Source organism: Macrobrachium nipponense, chromosome 44 (assembly GCF_015104395.2).
Source record: "Macrobrachium nipponense isolate FS-2020 chromosome 44, ASM1510439v2, whole genome shotgun sequence".
NCBI classification, from domain to species: domain Eukaryota; kingdom Metazoa; phylum Arthropoda; class Malacostraca; order Decapoda; family Palaemonidae; genus Macrobrachium; species Macrobrachium nipponense.
Genome location: NC_087221.1, coordinates 40,597,548 through 40,615,855, shown reverse-complemented (window position 1 = coordinate 40,615,855; position 18,308 = coordinate 40,597,548). Strand labels below are relative to the sequence as shown.

Sequence of the window (18,308 nt, the reverse complement as noted above, 5' to 3'; positions counted from 1 at the left end):
CAACAATATTTATATTAAAGTTTGCAGCCCATGTACACTCGGCAAGGAAACTTAAGATACAGTTTTTTTAAATCTTCGGACATATAGCTATTGTTCAATAATGCCACACCTGGCAACTCTTGAAAGGGGGCGGAGCTTCAAAATTATAGCGTTTGTTGCTTTCTAGATTTCCATCAACTTTACACCAATAAGATTCTGTTGAGGTCCTACAATCATTTATACTTGAATGTAGAAACAGGCTCTATATTATCCGTTAATGTTGGTTTGGTAACGTCAGTTCAGGGTAGAATATCAATCATCCTTTTTAAAAACCTACTGTGAAACCTTATTTATAAGTAATGTTTGACACTAAACTGACGTAAAATTCATATGTAATTAAAGACGGATTTTAAACAATGAGAGAAAGGGTTTTAAAATTTGGGCAGTACTTGTGGAAATTGTGAGGAACAATACAGTAAAGACTGAAATATTATGACAATAGAGAGAGAGTGAGCAAGCATAGGCCTATCGATAGAGATACTTAATTAATTTGCTTTGAGAGGTTAAGTGATAATATTTTTTCAAATGTTTCAAAAGTGGGGAGAGAGAGAGAGAGAGAGAGAGAGAGAGAGAGAGAGAGAGAGAGAGAGAGAGAGAGAGAGAGAGCCGCAAGCATAGGCCTATTTATAGAGATACTTAATTCATTATATTTACTTTGAGATTGAGTGATAATAATTTTTCAAATGTGTTTTAAAAGTGGGGAGAGAGAGAGAGAGAGAGAGAGAGAGAGAGAGAGAGAGAGAGAGAGAGAGAGGAGCAAAATCTGCTCATGTGAAAGCTTAGGCCTATTTATAACTACTCAATTTCATTATATTTTCTTTGGGAGATTGAGCGGTAATATATATATTTTTAAAGTATGTTTTAGAAGTGGAGAGAGAGAGAGAGAGAGAGAGAGAGAGAGAGAGAGAGAGAGAGAGAGAGAGAGAGAGAGAGAGAATGATAGTACTGGTGACGGACTTGACTTGTGACGGGGGAAAGGCAAAAGAAAATATAATGAATTAAGTATCTCTATCGATAGGCCTATGCTTGCGCGATATGGTATGACTGCCAAGATCGTGCTGCATTATGCTAGAGTAAATTTGAAGGATCACAATATTCAAGTTAATTCTTTAAGAAATTCATACCCTAATCTTGATTACATTCGACAGTTGCCTTGGAAAATTTTAGACACAGGGTGCGGTCATTCTTGCTTTCTTGATATAGTCTTTACTTTTGAAAATCAGGTTTCATCCACAAATCATTCACGAAAAAAGCTGTGTTAAGTAAAAATATTTATTACCACAAATAACTCAATATGTATTGCACAGGCAATTAAAGTTTTATATCGTGGGAGATCTTTCAGACTCGCGGCAAAGAAATGCAGTCGTGTAGGGCTGTAGGCTACTACGAACTGCTTTGTAATGGGAGCATATAGCCAGAAAATCTTTTAGCTAACATGCTACTTAAACCTTGATTAAGATTTATGTTTAAAGACAGTAGCTTTGTAAACAGCAACCAGCATTCGATCCATGTCAACGTCAAAGTAATCAAAGTGTGAAATCCGTTACGTTAGCCAGTATCCAGTGACTTGCGCTTTCCCGCTTGAAGTTCTAGGGCTCCTCCTCGCATCATAGAAAACGCTCGTGCGGATGAAACTAGATTTGTTCAACCTACCTTAGCCGTCGCAACATTGAGTGCCATTGACGTCAGCTAACTTTAATCTCTTTGGAATACAAACATAAGTTTGTAGAAACTAAAATCATTGCATTCACCACTTACGATAATGCAATATATCCCCGCTCATGAAGCATAACGAGTAAATATTGTCTTCGTGATACACAGTACTAAAATCAGAAATTCACATTCTACCTACCAGATCTCTATGAACGAATCCATCTGAGAAATTCCAATTACTTCGGACATATATCGTGTTTTTAAGTGTGTGAACGGTTATGTTTTGCAGTTTTAATTTATATGATATAATTTGCAATGTATTTTCATATTCTAGAGTAAATTTAGCAATATTATGTCTTTTCAGTAAAAACAAATGGGAAATTGGATGAACGAAAGCTAATGAAAACTGTATCTTCAGTTTTCTTGTCGAGTGTACAAAACTTCCCATTATCTGATAATATTAATACACCTGTAAAAAAATAAAAATTTGTTTGTTGAAAACTTTTATCAATAGGAATCCCAAAAGCTTAGTATCTCTATGCTTCATATTAAGTATCATAACAATATGTAGCTTTTCAATAAACAAGTAAGAAACAGGCTCTAATGAGAATATTATAGGGCCAAAAGGATACAAAGAAGTATGCTCGTCGAACATCTGACCACTCTAGCACTCTTTCTGAAGTTTCAGGTGCTTCTTTATCCCAGGATGCAAATTTCAGCATTGCAATCTGCATTGATAAAAAGACAAGAATTGTATATGAAATACACAATAAAATAAATCTTGCAAACAGTATCAAAAATAACTTCCAACTTTACTCATTTATCATCCATTTCAGCATAAGGAGAAACATAAATCACGAGCTCACCTGAACATTTTCTCCAGCAAGATAGAATTCCAGAATAAGCCATAGAAACATTGCAATGGTGAGTGCAATGTAAAAGAACCCTTCATGTCTGATACAGAGCAATAAAAATGGGCATAAAAGGGCTGCAGTTACAGACAGGAGTCGTCCCATGACATTCCGAGAGCCCAAAAGTGGTAGGAGAAATGACAGAACTGAAATACAAGTAGAGTAAAGCATAGTATTATGTATTTCATTTTATAAATAGCCTTTTCATCACAGCACAAATACAGCAACAAAAAAGGGCACAAAACTAATACATATTGTAAATAAGTAGTAATAATTTTCAGTTTTAAATTAAATTAGGTCTACTGAAATTTATAAAAATGATTTATTTAAAAAGAAATATTTTAAGTATGTGAAACTGCAGCTTTTATACAACACAACCATCAATCATAACCTTAATTTGCAGTGTCCAACTACCCGGAAACACTTTCAGAAATCTTGATGATGTAAAAAAGGGATTTTGACGAAGGAAAAATCTATTTCTGGGCAACGACCTGTGTCGCCCTGTGAAATGGTTCCTTTGATACTATTTCTGAGGAATAAATATTGCTATTCATCCTAGAGAAAAAAGAAACAATATAATGCCAAGATAAATGGCTCGCTCACTTCTTATAGAAGTGTCGGTATAGTAAGGAGCGAGTGGAATCACTACCAGAGGTCCCTTGCCATTTAGCTTCTTCCTTCGACAAAACCCCGAATTACGGAGGAGCCGTGCTACAGCTCCCGGTCTACTACTACCGTGAGCGCCTCCGACGCCTGAGACATCATTCCTGAAGATAGCCTCCAAGCTTGGGGTAAGCTGGGTGAGGATAATCTAACTACAGGGTGGGGTTTCACAGGGCGACACAGGTCGTTGCCCAGAAATAGATTTTTATTTCGTCAAAATCCCTTTTCTGGGCTTGACCTGTGTCAGCCTGTGAAATAGTACCAGAGAATGCTAAACACCAAGCTTGAGGAACAGTACAGATAAATTAAGAAGGTAAAGTTAAACACTTGTAAGGTTAATAGTATAATAATCAACTAAAATTACAGTCTTACCCTAAAACACAGGTTATAACTTAAAATTTAGTTAGCCTAACAAACAAACAATAACAAAAAATACAGGTTAGGCAAAGAAAACAGGATAAGTTGATTATATACAAAAGAATGGAACTGAATCCAATTAGAATGATGAACAAAAGCAAACTCAAGGTAACCCAATACATGGAGGCGACTAAACTAAGTAAGGGTGCAATGGGGCAGGTAGAAGGGAAGGCTACAAGAAGTTATAGTAAAAATTAAGAATCAGGAGAAACTGTGTTTCCAGCTGCCACTGCTGGAAATTTGAGGGCTTCTAAGGGTTTTAGGTAGTGCCGTTTGAAAACGTCGGAGATTTCCAGCCTGTATACTTCTTAAGATCGTCAAAATTCATGTGTTGGAAATAATTAATAGATGTGGCCACCGCCCTAACATCGTGGGCCCCGAAGAAAGGACTCTGGATTGGCCTGTTTAATGAAGTATAAAATTTGTTGCCTGATCCCTTTTAGGGATAATGTACCACCTTCCTTCCTAATGAACAATGGGCCTGAAGATTTCAGAGTTGTTCTGCTTAGGTAGGCTCTTAATGAGTTGACAGGACAAAGGGAAATGTCTTGAGGTAGTGGTAGGATTTTCCACGAGGACCATCTGTCCTGTGGGTCTTCATTTTTGGCTAGAAAATGGCGATCTGGGGATAAGAGGACTTCCCCTGAGGGGAGGAACTCAATGTGGCCTGGTTCCCTTGATAAAGCTGACAGTTCTGATATTCTAACTCCGGAGGCTAAACTTAATAAGAATAGGGTTTTCCTCAGGAGGGATATATAATTGCAAGAGTCATTGTTAATGTCCGAGGCCAGTTAGAGTACATCATTTAGGAACCAAGAGACTGATTTAGGTCTCGTTGATGTCTTAATCTAGCACAAGCTTTTGGTATGGACGTAAAGTACGAATCCGTAAGGTCTATGCTAAAACCAAATTGGAAGATCTTTTTAAGAGCTGATTTGGTCGTAGTGATAGTGCTTGCTGCTAAGCCTTTCTCAAACAATGATCTGAAGAAAGTTATGGCTAGGTTCGTTGTCATGACTTGAGAATTTGACAACTTAAGGAACTCTGCTAGTTTCTTGACAGATGAATCATATTGCCGGAGAGTAGATTCTCTTTTATCTGATTCCAAGAATGAGATATTCTGGGGATCAATTTCTGCATTCCCTCATGGCTGCGAATTTCAGAAAATCCATAAACTTAGGGTTTTCTGAATTCTTGAGGAAGCGGGCACAGTCTGAGTTTGCACTATCTGGGTTAGTTTGGGGTTGGGAATCCGTAGTGGTCGGAGTCTCAACTCTAGGAGTAGAGGGAACCAATTGCTCTTGGGTCAGTTGGGAGCTACTAGAGCTACTTGGCCTTTGAATGTTCTGAGTTTGTCTAAAACTTTCATGAGAAGGTTCACCGGAGGGAAGAGGTAAATATTCTTCCATTCGTTCCAATCGAGGATCATTGCATCCGTAGCGTATGCTAGAGGATCGAGGTTGGGTGCCACGTAACAAGGGAGTTTGTGGTTTGACTCCGTGGCGAAGAGGTCTACTTGGAGTCCGGGGACTTGTAGACTGATCCAATTGAATGAACTCCTGTCCAGTGTCCACTCTGATTCCAACGGAGCGGAGCGCGATAGAGCGTTTGCTACTATAGTTCTTGACTCCTGCCAAGGTGAGTGGCTGACAGGTGCCATTTGTTTTTGTTTGCCAGAGAAAAGATGGCTATCATGACATGGTTCAAGTGGCTTGACTTGGATTCGCCCCTGTTGATGCAGTGTACTACTACTGCACTGTCCAGAACTAATTTGAAATGTGAGTTCTTGGGCGGACGGAGCCGTTTCAGTGAGGAATACTGCCATGGCCTCCAGTACATTGATATGTAGCTGGCGGAATGTTACGACCAAGTTCCTTGAACTTTTCGTACTGGGAGTATCCTCCCCACCCTTTTAGTGAGGCGTCTGTGTGGATCACTAATGATGGAGGGGGAAACTGTAGAGGAATTGCTTTTGAAAGATTCTTTGTCTCCGTCCAGGGATGGAGACGTTTCCAAGTAAGATCGCTGGATAGAGGCTAGTTTGTCCCGTGATCTGCAATTCGCTCTTGAGCGCCATACTCTGTATCTCTGAGTTTGGCTCTGAGCCAGAAACGTCTGTGACTGATGCAAACTGGAGTGAGCCCAGGATCCTCTCCTGGCACCTCCTGGATGTTTGTTGTCGTTTGAGAAATTGTTTTGTAGTTCTTGCAATTTCTTTCCTTTTCAACGACGGAATTGATAGAGTGTGCGATTGTAAGTCCCACTGAAGGCCTAACCACTGGAATCGAGATTCCGGTGTTAGTCTGGACTTGGTTTTTGTTTTATTTGAAAACCTAAATGTTCTAGGAATTTGATCACTCTGACCGTTGCTTCTTTGCATTCTTTGGGGTTCTTTGCCCAAATAAGCCAATCGTCCAGATAAGCCACTAACATTATTCCCTGTTTCCTTAGCTCTTGCACTACTGCTTCCGCCAATTTGGTGAAGATCCTGGGGGCTATGTTGAGCCCGAATGGCATTACCTTGAAGGAGTAGGATCTGTTGCCTAGTTTGAAGCCTAGGAATGGACGGAAGTTTCTGGCTATGGGAACATGATAGTAGGCATCTGTAAGATCTATAGAGGTTGTGACGGCCCCACGGGGAAGTAAGGTCCGTACCTGCGAAACGGTCAGCATCCTGAACTTGTCGCAATGAATGAATAAGTTCAGATGGGACAAGTCTAAGATGATTCTTCGGTTTACCGAGTCTTTCTTTGGCACGCTGAACAAGCGTCCTTGAAATTTTAAATTGTTGACTCTTGAGACTACTCCTTTGAGAAGGAGGTCTTCGGTATACTCTACCAATTCCGTTGTTGGTGCTTGATAGAATCTGTTAGTTGGAGGAGGGCCCTCTAGCCAACTCCAACCTAGTCCTTTTGTTACTATACTTTGAGCCCAAGGGCTGAATCCCCACCGCTGGCGGAAGAGGTACAGCCTCCCTCCTACCTTGGGACTCTCACTGCTGGTTTGCCGAGGGGCGGCCACCTCTTGCTCCTTGGAAACCTCTTCCTCTGTTAGCAGCCCTGCCGGATCCTCTGAATCGAGAGGTACCTCTTGCTCTGCTGCCTCTCGCAAACCTATTGAAAGCTTGAAAGTTCTGGCTTTCATAGTTGGAATTGTAGGCTGGCGAGACAGCAAAGGAAGTAGAGGGTTGAGATTGCTGGGACTGAGGGGTCAGAACAAGGTATTGTTGTTGACCCTTCGACGATGGTTGCCCTTGTGGTGCTGGGACTGCCTGAACCAACGTTTGCTGAGAAGGCTGGAAGGGAGAGAACTTCCTTGGTTTCTTCTTGTTCATTGGGTTTAGGTGGACCGGGACCAAGATTCCTGCCTCCCCGCTTTGCTACCAGTCCCCACCTGACTTTGAGGCACTGGTTAACGCCTTAGAAGCCTCGTGAAGGACTTCTGCTACTACTGGTGCTGGAAAGAGGTCCGTTCCCCAAATTGAAGGGAAGCAATCAGTTTATTAAGTTCATGGCGGATAGTAGCTTCCGCCAGAACGTGCTTCCTACAATTTCTCCTGGCTATGAGGAAGTCGTAAAGGTCACACTGCATGGTGTGCAGCAGACCTTTAGCCAAAACTTTAAATAACGGCTCTTGTTGGTATACAAGAGCCGTCATCTCCGCCATAGTCATGGAGGAAAGGGATCTCACGAGCCTGGTCCGGGCGTCGTACTCCATCTGGATGAGAGAGTCCGACAACCTGGGGAGTCTCTCACTAAAGAGAGAGGTGGCACAGTCCGCCTTTAGTTTTCCTACTTGAGAAAGTAGGAACTGCCCCCTTCGAAGTACGCTCTCGGAGCCTGGGACTAAGAGAGAGGTGGGTTCCGTCTCTCGTAGTTGAGGCAGGGGCTCGTCTTTCAGGGCGGCCTGAAAGGTTGCTTCCACTACCTTAAGGGTCAGTGGTAGCGGAGTCCCTTCCACCGGAGTAAAAATGGTGAAAGGACTCCTAAAGGCTGTGATGCGGGTGTTTTCACACCCCCATTCCTCCAGACTTCTCATTAGAGTCTGCTGTGCTTGTTCCCTCGGAAGGATCACTGTTTCCTTGGGAACCTTGTCCTCTCTCATCATCGCTGCTTCCGTTAGTCGGACGTAGCCAATGAATGGTGGTTGAAGGTCTCTGGGTGGAACTCGAAGTCCTCACGCCTTCGAGTTCCTATGCCTTCGATTGTCAACATTCCGTTGACAAACGGGGCATACGAAGCGATCCTCCAAGGGTTGGCCGCATTGAATTCCAGCAGTTGGCTGGAATCTGGCATTGGAAGAGGAGAAGGTGGCACAGATAGAGGGGAACCTGCCGCGATCGAGGTTTGAATCCCGGCGATGGCATTCTCCTGAGCGGCCAGCCGTTCCGCCAGCGATTGGATCGACTGGCCGGAAGACGTAACAGAACTGGAGAGCTGGGAGAGCACTGAGGCGATCTTGTTGTCAACCAAGGCCCCTACGATCACTCCCACCTGCTCCAGAATATTAGCCGAAAAGGATTCAGGATCAAAAAGAGGGACTTGAGCCCGATCCTTACGTGATCTATGTTTGGGGGACCTCGACGCAGAGGAAGAGGTCTCCCTTGACCTAACTGATCCGGGGTGGTGAGCCGGAGTTACAGTGTCTGTCAGGATGACCGATTTCTTGGGGAGAGACTTTTTAAGTTTCTCCTCGGTCATCTTAGCCTTGGGGATCACTGAAGTAGCCTTAGACGGACAGACCGCTGCTCCTTCAGTGAAGCCCCGGAAAGAAGTGGAAGTAGAAGGATCAGTAGAAGGTGATGGAGAAAGGGAATTCAGGAAAGGGCCCTGAGAACCCACGAAGCTGCCCCTACCTACACCCTTACCTGTACCCATGGAGTCAATAGCCATGGGTTCGACGTCGAGGTTCATTGCCGCAACGTCTTCTGCAACGTCCTCTGGGAAATCCCCCTCCTGAAGGGAGATCATGACTTGAAGGTCGGCCAGCAAAGGGGCGGCCGCTACGGGTTCCACCACTGATCCTTTCTTGGCTCCTGGGAATACTAGGTCCGCCATATCCTGGGTAAGAATGTAGGGGCGGCCCTTCGAATTCCGGCCAAAACCCCCTACCCAAGCTTTGAGAGTCGACAAAGCTTTATTCTTTTCTTCATCAGAACCCTGTAAAAAAGGGTCTAGAGTTAGGGAGAGGATAGGGGAGGAATGTCTGTTTGTGTTGAGATTATATGAATGTGTCTCATATGTGAAAGGTATATATAATAACAAGTATTCCAGGTGATGAATGAATGAAAAAAGTGCTAAGAAACTTACTACTACTGGAGGCATCTCCTACTAGCAAGTAGCAGGTTTGGCAAGCTTCATGATGCCAAACGATAAAATCCTCCACTTTCACTGCACATCCTGCATGAGAACGGCATACTATATGGCCGCACGGGTCTTGGAGGATGGCATTGCACCCAATCTCCTGGCACAACATCTGTAAGTCAAAGGATACATGAGTACCAATGACAACCTCCGGTGGTATAATATGCAAATATCCGTGGGTGCCGGAGTAGGACCGACGGATAGAGATCTACGTATGAATATTACGTAGAAAAGTTACGAGGGGGGAAGAAAGTCTCTGCCTCCGCCTAAGCTCACTTGTATATGATTAAAAATAGACTCCGTAGGGCCCGGAGTTCTCCGTATGGCCCGGAGTTAATTAATATTGAGTGAGCAATGTCAAACTTCTAACGAAGCAAGGGATAGTACGAGAGGCAGAAATAAAAAACCCCCCGGAGTAACGCAAAAGATTCTAAACATTAAATAAAACAAAATAAAAACAAAATAAAAACCCATTATATCAGTAAGTGCTCGTGTGAACTATCCTAAGTGGATAGGAAACCCAGTGGTTCCCTCCCCCCCTCTCTATGTTCGGTAGCGGCAGATAGACACCTGCCGGACTGAACTTGGGGGGGAAAGGGTAGGGAAGAACGTGGGGTAGGGGAGCCCTCCCCCTGAGCGGCCAGTTAAGGACGGAGAAGAAGGGGGGAGGAGGTCCCGAGCCCCCGAGGCACATGACGAGTGAGAATACCAGTAGGGGAGGGGAGATCCCCACCAGTCCCATGAGTCACCCCCTCTCATGCAGACTCGGACGCTAGCTGTGAGAAACGAGTCATCACCCATCGACGTGGATGGCAATGTATGGAGGGGGGGAAAGGGGGGACTGGAGGGGGACCCCGTAACCGGGTGGCTCACCGCAATCAACCGGTGGTCTTCCCAGCCAGGTGAAAGACACGAGGTGGGGAAGAACCGTCGGAACAACATCAATATCACTGATATATATAGGATTACTTATAATAATCAATCAATAAAATTAAAGCGATATCTTAAAGCTAGGCTAACACGGGGAACACGAAGCTAAGCAAACAGAAAATTAGGCTAATCGCCGATCCGAAGAAAGGGGTATGTTAGCCTAATCTAATCTCTAGTTCAAGAAAACGGGGGGCAGGCTAATCACCAATCGACAATTGGGGTATGAAAGCCTAACTTAACGGTAAAATAAATGATAACAGGGAAGCTAATCGCCATACCGAAGCATGGTGTATGTTAGCCAACCTAGTACCTATAATATTATTAATGGTAATCAGGAACTAGAGAAGAAAAGAGAGAACATCAGAATAATTAAGATGATATGACTCTCAAATCGTGACTGATAAAACTCCTAACAATGTAAGGCGTAGCTAGACTAAGGTCCGAAACGTGCGGTCGGAGCGTGTCCCGTGGAGGCCTAACTAAAAAACTAACTGCATAAAAGATATAGAGACTATGTATAAGTAACCATATCTAAAGTACTGAGAAAGAGGGGAAATCCCTAACGGTATGGAAGACCGAAAGAGAGAACCCGTACCGCCAAGCGGTCGAGGGGCATACCGGCCGATAAGGCTCCGAATATGTATAAAACACGAAGATCATCATAAAATGAGATCAGTAACCCCAAACAGTACTTAACTTAGAAGCAGAAGCTGAAGACATCTTGAAAATAAAAGATAATCCAAAAGATAATCCAAAATCGAGCGAAACACAGCACAGAAAAATTCTAACGTCTGGTTGTAACGCGCGCTATTGAAAGGAATGACGTCTCAGGCGTCGGAGGCACTCATGGTAGTAGTAGACCGGGAGCTGTAGCACGGCTCCTCCGTAGTTCGGGGTTTTGTCGAAGGAAGAAGCTAAATGGCAAGGGACCTCTGGTAGTGATTCCACTCGCTCCTTACTATACCGACACTTCTATAAGAAGTGAGCGAGCCATTTATCTTGGCATTATATTGTTTCTTTTTTCTCTAGGATGAATAGCAATATTTATTCCTCAGAAATAGTATCAAAGGAACCATTTCACAGGCCGACACAGGTCAAGCCCAGAAAAAAAAATAACAATGAAATTAACCACTTTCTGATATTATGCACAAACACACCTATGGAGGAGATTTTGGGTCATTGCCAAAAAAAGTTGAGAACCACTTTTCTAAAGGATCACTTCCGGACAGATGTGGTCAAGAACAAAGTTTATGAGGCAACCTCATGAGTTACTAGCTACTGTACAGACAAAAACTTAGGAGTGAAGCCATGGTTGTGAATTCAACAAATGCATGCCAACTAATCTTTTAAGAGAAACCTTGGTGTAAGTAAACCTACATTTCCATGTACCTCCATTAAAGATGGAAGAAATTTCGAGATTCCTTTTAAAGGCTGAGAGGCTTCTTTTGCAAAGCAACCATTATACGTTCGAAGACTAACCTTCCAAAGCCAACATGAGATTGTATTCTTCATCCTCAAGATAGTGCCGAAGGAAACAATCTTTACCGGCAACAGTGATTAATGAAAGGATACAGCATGGATTATTATGGTGATCCTGAGTGCCAGCAGATTGTCTTACCAATAAAATTAAGACAGATGAAAAGACTTATAACCAATATTTGGTTTGGGTGACTGCTTAAAAGAGCATGCAATTTTTAAGGCATTATAAAGGTCATCTTCAAGGACAGAATTATTATTATTATTATATTATAAGGTATTAGTTATCCAGACCTCTGAGCCTAATAAAGGCTCTTCTCGGCCTGGTAAAAGCCATACAAAGATATTACTCCAAGGTTCAAAGGGATCCTCTTCTCAACATGTTTATACAACTATTCAAGTTTTAATAACCTTATGTTTGAGAACTTATGCAATAGCTACCCAATTACCCTTAATTTGCCTCCATGAAAAGTGCCAACAGCTTCCCATGCAGGCAAAGGTGAAGAGGGAAATCTGGACTTCATGGCATACAGGCACAGAGATAACTGACTCCCTTCTGAGTTCACCTCCCAATGAACTTATACCACTTTGACCAACGGAGATTGATGGTTTGAGGATTTGCAGACGTAGGCATGGATGCTGCAGCAAATGATGAAAAGCCTTTCTCTTTCAGTTCTTGCTCGATAGTCTCAGGTGTAAAACTGGATAATTCATGATACTGACAGTGAATAAACTGGCAAGCCAATCATGCTGAGGCTATTAATGTCATCTAAGTCTGAATGGAAGACCTGGCAAAGCAGACCACATGGAGGGAATTCATAAACTTCTAGATTACCCAAGCTGTTAAGCATGGCTCTTAATTGACATGTTGATGGATCTTGCTGAACTGCACAATTTAAAGGAAGTTTGTGATTCAGGCTGACTAATATCACTCCCACAACTTTCCCTTGTATGAAGGAAACTAATGTTGGAAGAAGTAAAAAAGAATACATTCAACCCTAAAAAATTTGCGTTGCTCCAAGTTGGTACACTCACCTGTAACTGCAAATTTGGTACGTACAATCGGACGTACTACTCAATATTATAAGAAAATATCTTAACCAAGAAAAATAACCAAATAAGAAGATTCAAAATTAAAACCAGCAAAAATTGCCAACACATTAATTTTAAAAAGTAAAATTTTGGCAGTCTGCACTAAATATTTGTGCAGTAGTTTCCACGATGCTCTGTATTCACTACCAGCTAACAGAAAAGCTTGTTTTAAACTGCTATACATACTGTACTGACTCTTGAGAACACAAATGTTTACCACATGTTCTGCTTGCAAATTCTCAGTTCCCAGTGTTGCTAAAGGATCTCACAAGGTGATGTAGTACTTGGATGAGAAAATGGATATATTTTACTATTTTATGAATGGTAGCACACACCATATAATATAAGGGATACTAGCGTGTCTATGAACAATTCATATAGCTTACGACGAGTTTGAGATAAGCATTGCCCAAGATTCATCTTCTTTGGCCAACAAAATGTACAGTGTCTTGCATCCTACCCATAGCAGGAGAGAATAAATGCTTAATGACTGGATGCATAAACATGATCAGCTTGGCACTGGATATTAAAAAATAAAAGTGATGTGATAAGCATTGTGCAGATATGGGATGTGCAATTAAATGAACAATTACCATATATAAAAGTCTTTCCAGTTTCATTTCATTATACTAAACTACACGACATTCTTACTTAATATTCCCCATGCAGTCATTTGGTTTGTGTAAGGAAGACCCTCTTTTTGTTTGATGCTGAAGGCAGTCGTGTGAACCAAATACACAGACACCAAGACCATCACCCCTTGAACATATACCACGGAAGGGATATTCCTTGGAAGGCCACCATCACTTCCACACCTGTGATGATCAATGAAGAAAATTAAAAACATTTCACTATATAATCTGTTTTTTTTTAAAGTATGCATAATTGTAATAAAAACATCAATTAGCTCCCTGTACTACAATAAGTGCATTAACTATGTCCAATGATGCAATGATATAATTATGAGACTGTGTGCCTGATGTCATGCCCAAAATTACTATGTCATATCTGATCTAAATACTGTATTTGAGTAAAACTAGCCATAGGCATTAATACTATCAATCTTTCCTTTACATTTACTACAGGTAAAAGCCAATTAAATAAAAGACGAATAATGGCAATTTTTCTCAAAGAACACTTCGAGACGGCTACATCAATATTCTTTTCATTATTCAATACAAAAGTCATGTCACAAATGCAAGAAAATCCCCAAACCCTCATATACAAATGAATGAAAAAAAGATATATCTAAAAATTTACTTATTTTCCAATAATACCTTGATGCATTGTAGAAAAAGATTTTCTTTATCATTCAAGGATAAAAACTTTCTTAAATGCACAGAAACAAATAAATATACTGAAATTCTGCTCTACAAAGAATTTGTACAAAACTGATGAAGTACTGTACCTAAGTATCAGTGATAAACAACAGGTTTTCACCATACTAAAAAGATCTTGTATTAAACATGAGTGAAATGTTTTCTTTTCCTGGTCTACAGGAAAGCTTAATACATATTTGGAGAACTGATGCTGGCAATGAGGGCACTTCTCCAAACTGGGAAGTCTCCTAGGAATGCTTCACCTATTAGCTAATAATTTCTCTGGACTTCCATACATTATTCAATGTGCACAAATATATAGACATAATGATGGGAAGGAAGCATAAAAAAGTAGTTAGTGAAAAGACTAATCAGTACATCATTTTAACTAGCATATTCTACTATGTATTCCATGAATATCACTTATTAGCACCCAGTAAAAACTAAAAATACCAGAGCCCAGGAAAATAATTCTAGCTGAATGAAAGCAGCATACACCTCTAAAACCAACTGACAGAGTATTTACAATACTACCCTTTTGCCAAATGACATCCATGATTGAGATAAAAGGCTGTAAGACATTACTTAGCAGCACTGGAAAAAAAACCATGGAAATTCAACAAACATCTTTTTATACACTAGCAAAAGAATGCAATGTGACATATAATGAATACGTTTGTGAGACTGAATAGAAAAAGAGAATCATGTCTGCCACAAAGTCTAGGGTAGACAAATGAAAAAGTAGCTCTTAACTTCTTGAAACCCCAGGATCCTTAAGGTGCATGCACAGTACTGCCTGCAAGCAGACAATGTTCTTTTTAAGAAATAGTGTCTACAGTTTGTGAATAAAACAAATGTGGACTAATCACAAGTATATAATGAATTTGCTGTAACATCAACAAGCAATTTTAACCTATTTTCAAATCTGGCACTAATTCTTCATCCTTTCACATACAATAAATGATAACTCATCTTAAGAGATGGGAATTCAGGCACAAAGTGCACATGGTAAAAGAAAAGAGAGATATCGTTCCATACAGAAAAGTCTCATCTTAATGATGATGACAATGAACAAAATTAATAATAATAATTAGCACACAGACCTGAAGCATATTTTTTCCAAAGTCAGACAGTTTTAACCTAAACTGTATATAAGTTAACATACACGTATTTCATATTTACCTTTCTTATTAATCTCATAATCACTACACGGCCATGATAAAAGTGCAAAAGGAACCAATATATTAGCACACTGCCTCATGGTGCGTACTGTCTGTAAGAAATTATTTAAATAAAAATGTTGAATAATTATGTTTAATAACTAAAACCACTTATGCATTTTGCTTATGGTGTAACAGTTCAATTACTGTGCTGAATTGCAACTTGAAGAATGAATAAAAACCTATGGTTGTATAAGGCCTCCAATTGAGTTTTTGCACTCATTTACCATATCAACAAGTTTTACGAAGTAAACATGACACTATGGCACAATAAGGGTCTTGGAGAAGGGACCCCAGAAAAGCAAGTTTTGTACTCAGGGAGCATAAAATATATGTGCTCTTAAGAACAAATCAATAGTTTTAGCAAGATCAAAGGCATTAGAGTTTCAATAATCATGTCTGGCCATCCTTGTGAAAAACTATTGCTCTTGTTTATCTTGCCCATGGTCATTTCAGCTAGTAGTAAAGGGTGACTACATACTCAAAGACCTGACACAAGTTTTTTGTAGCTAATCCTCACTACTGAGCATCCAGGCTGCCATTCCTGCAATTATTATTTTTACACCATTTATATAACTTTTTCCCTACATACTACAACTGCATTGTCTTTCTCAGCTTGGTTTGTCTGAAAAAATCATACTGACTTCACTCCAAGCTGTAAAGCAAGCTAAGAAATGGAAATGCACATTGTATGTTTGAAAGATGTATCCCCCCCAAAAATGGCAGTTTTCACCTAAGTGTAAACATCACTTCAATATGTTACAATTAAGCACAAGCAAAATTTCTTTCTTTGTTTGTTGGGCATTACTATATAAGTATAATACAAGGTTTGTTTGCTATATGATCATACTGACCTAACAAATCTGTTTTGGATGAAAAATATATAACAACATTTGAAGTTAGAGGTATAACTGTTAAGTTCATTTTCTTGGGAACAGATAAAAAGTTAAGTTACAGTGATTAACATGTTATACCATTTAACTGAGAGTAGCTAAAAAGTAAAATGACTGCAACTGATTTGAATTAAATGTCTTGGAACATGTTAGTCTTTATCACACATTCTGGTTACTCTTTACAAACTACATCACATACAATTGCAATAAATGGAGTCCTAAGATTTGAGACCATAGCTCCAAATTTTTCTGTTCCCTTTCTTACTTACAAAATTTAAGCCTTCTCCTAATAATTAAGTGAAAAATTGAGAATAACTTTAGTAACGGACCTTTCCAACTCTGGATTTTGGAAATAAAACTTTATCATTAGGTTGATAGACATCTACCATGATAACATCTTTTAGTGTCTCATTTTTCTTATTGGCAAGAAACATTTTAAGTACATATATGGAGAGGAAATACCTAACTCTACAAGATGCTGAGTCAAGCGTGCCTAAATAAGACTAGCTGTTAGTTTAACATTATAAATTACTGCTTAAGATATACTGTAATAGGAAGATGGTGTCATAAGCAAAATTCACAACTGAAACCTATTAGGAAATATGTTACATGCTACTTTACTTTGGATATAAGTTTCATACATCCTGTTAATAGATGAAGTTTGGTCTCTGAGCCCCTATTTGATGGTTGTATCACCCAATTTCATAAAAGTCATGCATTCACACAATGTTCATTTCTATATACTGTATACATTGTTATATATTCAGGCATAACCTTAACATGGGAGCACAAACAATGCAAGAAAATATACATAGGCTTAAATGCACCTTAGAAAAAATAACAATTGGAAAAAAGGCAAAGTGCGTTACTAAGTGTAAAAATAAAAGGTTCAAGACAGTATATTACTATAAATCTGGAGCTCATGATTTCATTCATAAAATAATTGCTATAAAACCATATAAAATAAAAATGTGTAAATGTTTAACATGCACCAATAAAATGATGATTGGTTACTTCATTAACTACAATGTTAATTGCATCATAATCACCAAAGCATAAAGCATCACCACCATGCATTTTCATGGATTTGCTGTCGAAGGTTCAAACTCGTCCCAAAAACAAAACCAGAGTGCAAATGAAAGTGAATAAAAAGCAAAGTATAATTCTATGCCATATCCACTGGGGTGGTATGTCTCCTTGGCCATACGCAATATAATGCTGCCCAAAATAGTCCGTTCTTAAAACTAATTTATTAATAAAAATGTGCTGTCAACTTGTCAATATGAGTGCACAAAGTTGCAGCATGATCTCTTGATATCAATACAAGGCAACTGTGTATAAGCTTGCAATAACATTCTGGCTACCTTCTTTTCTTTATCCTGCGCTTTATTTTTGATTGGCCCATGTCAACACTTTACGGTGCCCAAAAAAACATTGTAATACAGATTAGAAAAGGCCTAAGCCCAGTCTGTAAATATTCACAATAGCTTTAAAGTCATATGTTCAATTTCAATATGTATTTGTAATTTGCGAATTAAAAAATTATATAGCACCACAATGTTTTGTAATTAAGATTAAAAACTTACCAATAAATGCCAATACCTCCAAGTGAAAATGCCATCAGACCAGCAAACTCCCTGAAAAAAATAAAAAATATACAGATTACAATAACTATGATCTATAAATATGAACCTATTAATGCATTACCTACAACAAAGACATTATGTTTTAGGTTTTGTTTGTTTGCTTCTTCCTATTCATTTGTAAGAAGGATTATACGGTATGTTGTGCGTACATTTTCAGGGTTAGATTTTGTTAAAGGCAGGAATGAGGATAACATAAGACTCCTTTTCTTGAGGAATGAGGATAACATAAGACCCCTTTTCTTATGTGTAAATCTTGACGTAGTATTTTTGAAAATACGTACTTATAATCCTTAAGCTTTATGACTACTTGACCATTCTGATTTGCTGACTGCAACAAACCAGGATTAGTATCTAATAATCAAGATTAAGCAGGAATCTTATATAAACAATTTGTCCATGTAAAAATTCTGATTTAACTACATTACCTCTAACAATGATGACAACAGTCCTTGTAAAGCTTAACAATATATCTCAAAGATTTTACACTAAAGAAAAGCCTTATTCCATCATCAATCTTTATAGAATTGAACTGTAAGTTTTGGGGAGAAGGGACCTTTTGGGTGTAGACTGCTCAGTTTTTGTGAAGATTTTCAGTTTCAAAACAATATTCTTATTTACGTTACAACTCTAACTGAATTCGTGTTCATAAAAAAACTGTCATGCTCTCAGGTGAATACCTAGCATCT

At 39.6% G+C, this 18,308-nt stretch overlaps 1 protein-coding gene across 1 annotated transcript in view; it reads right to left on the bottom strand.

Annotated features, from left to right (window-relative positions):
• The window catches only part of LOC135204211 (GPI ethanolamine phosphate transferase 1-like), a 75,155-nt gene that overhangs the window by 2,218 nt on the left and 54,629 nt on the right, over window positions 1-18,308 (bottom strand). The window contains 5 exon segments of the mRNA XM_064234315.1: window positions 2,325-2,420; window positions 2,559-2,749; window positions 13,196-13,359; window positions 17,341-17,388; window positions 17,563-17,613. Coding sequence (XP_064090385.1) covers window positions 2,325-2,420; window positions 2,559-2,749; window positions 13,196-13,359; window positions 17,341-17,388; window positions 17,563-17,613 — 550 coding nt within the window.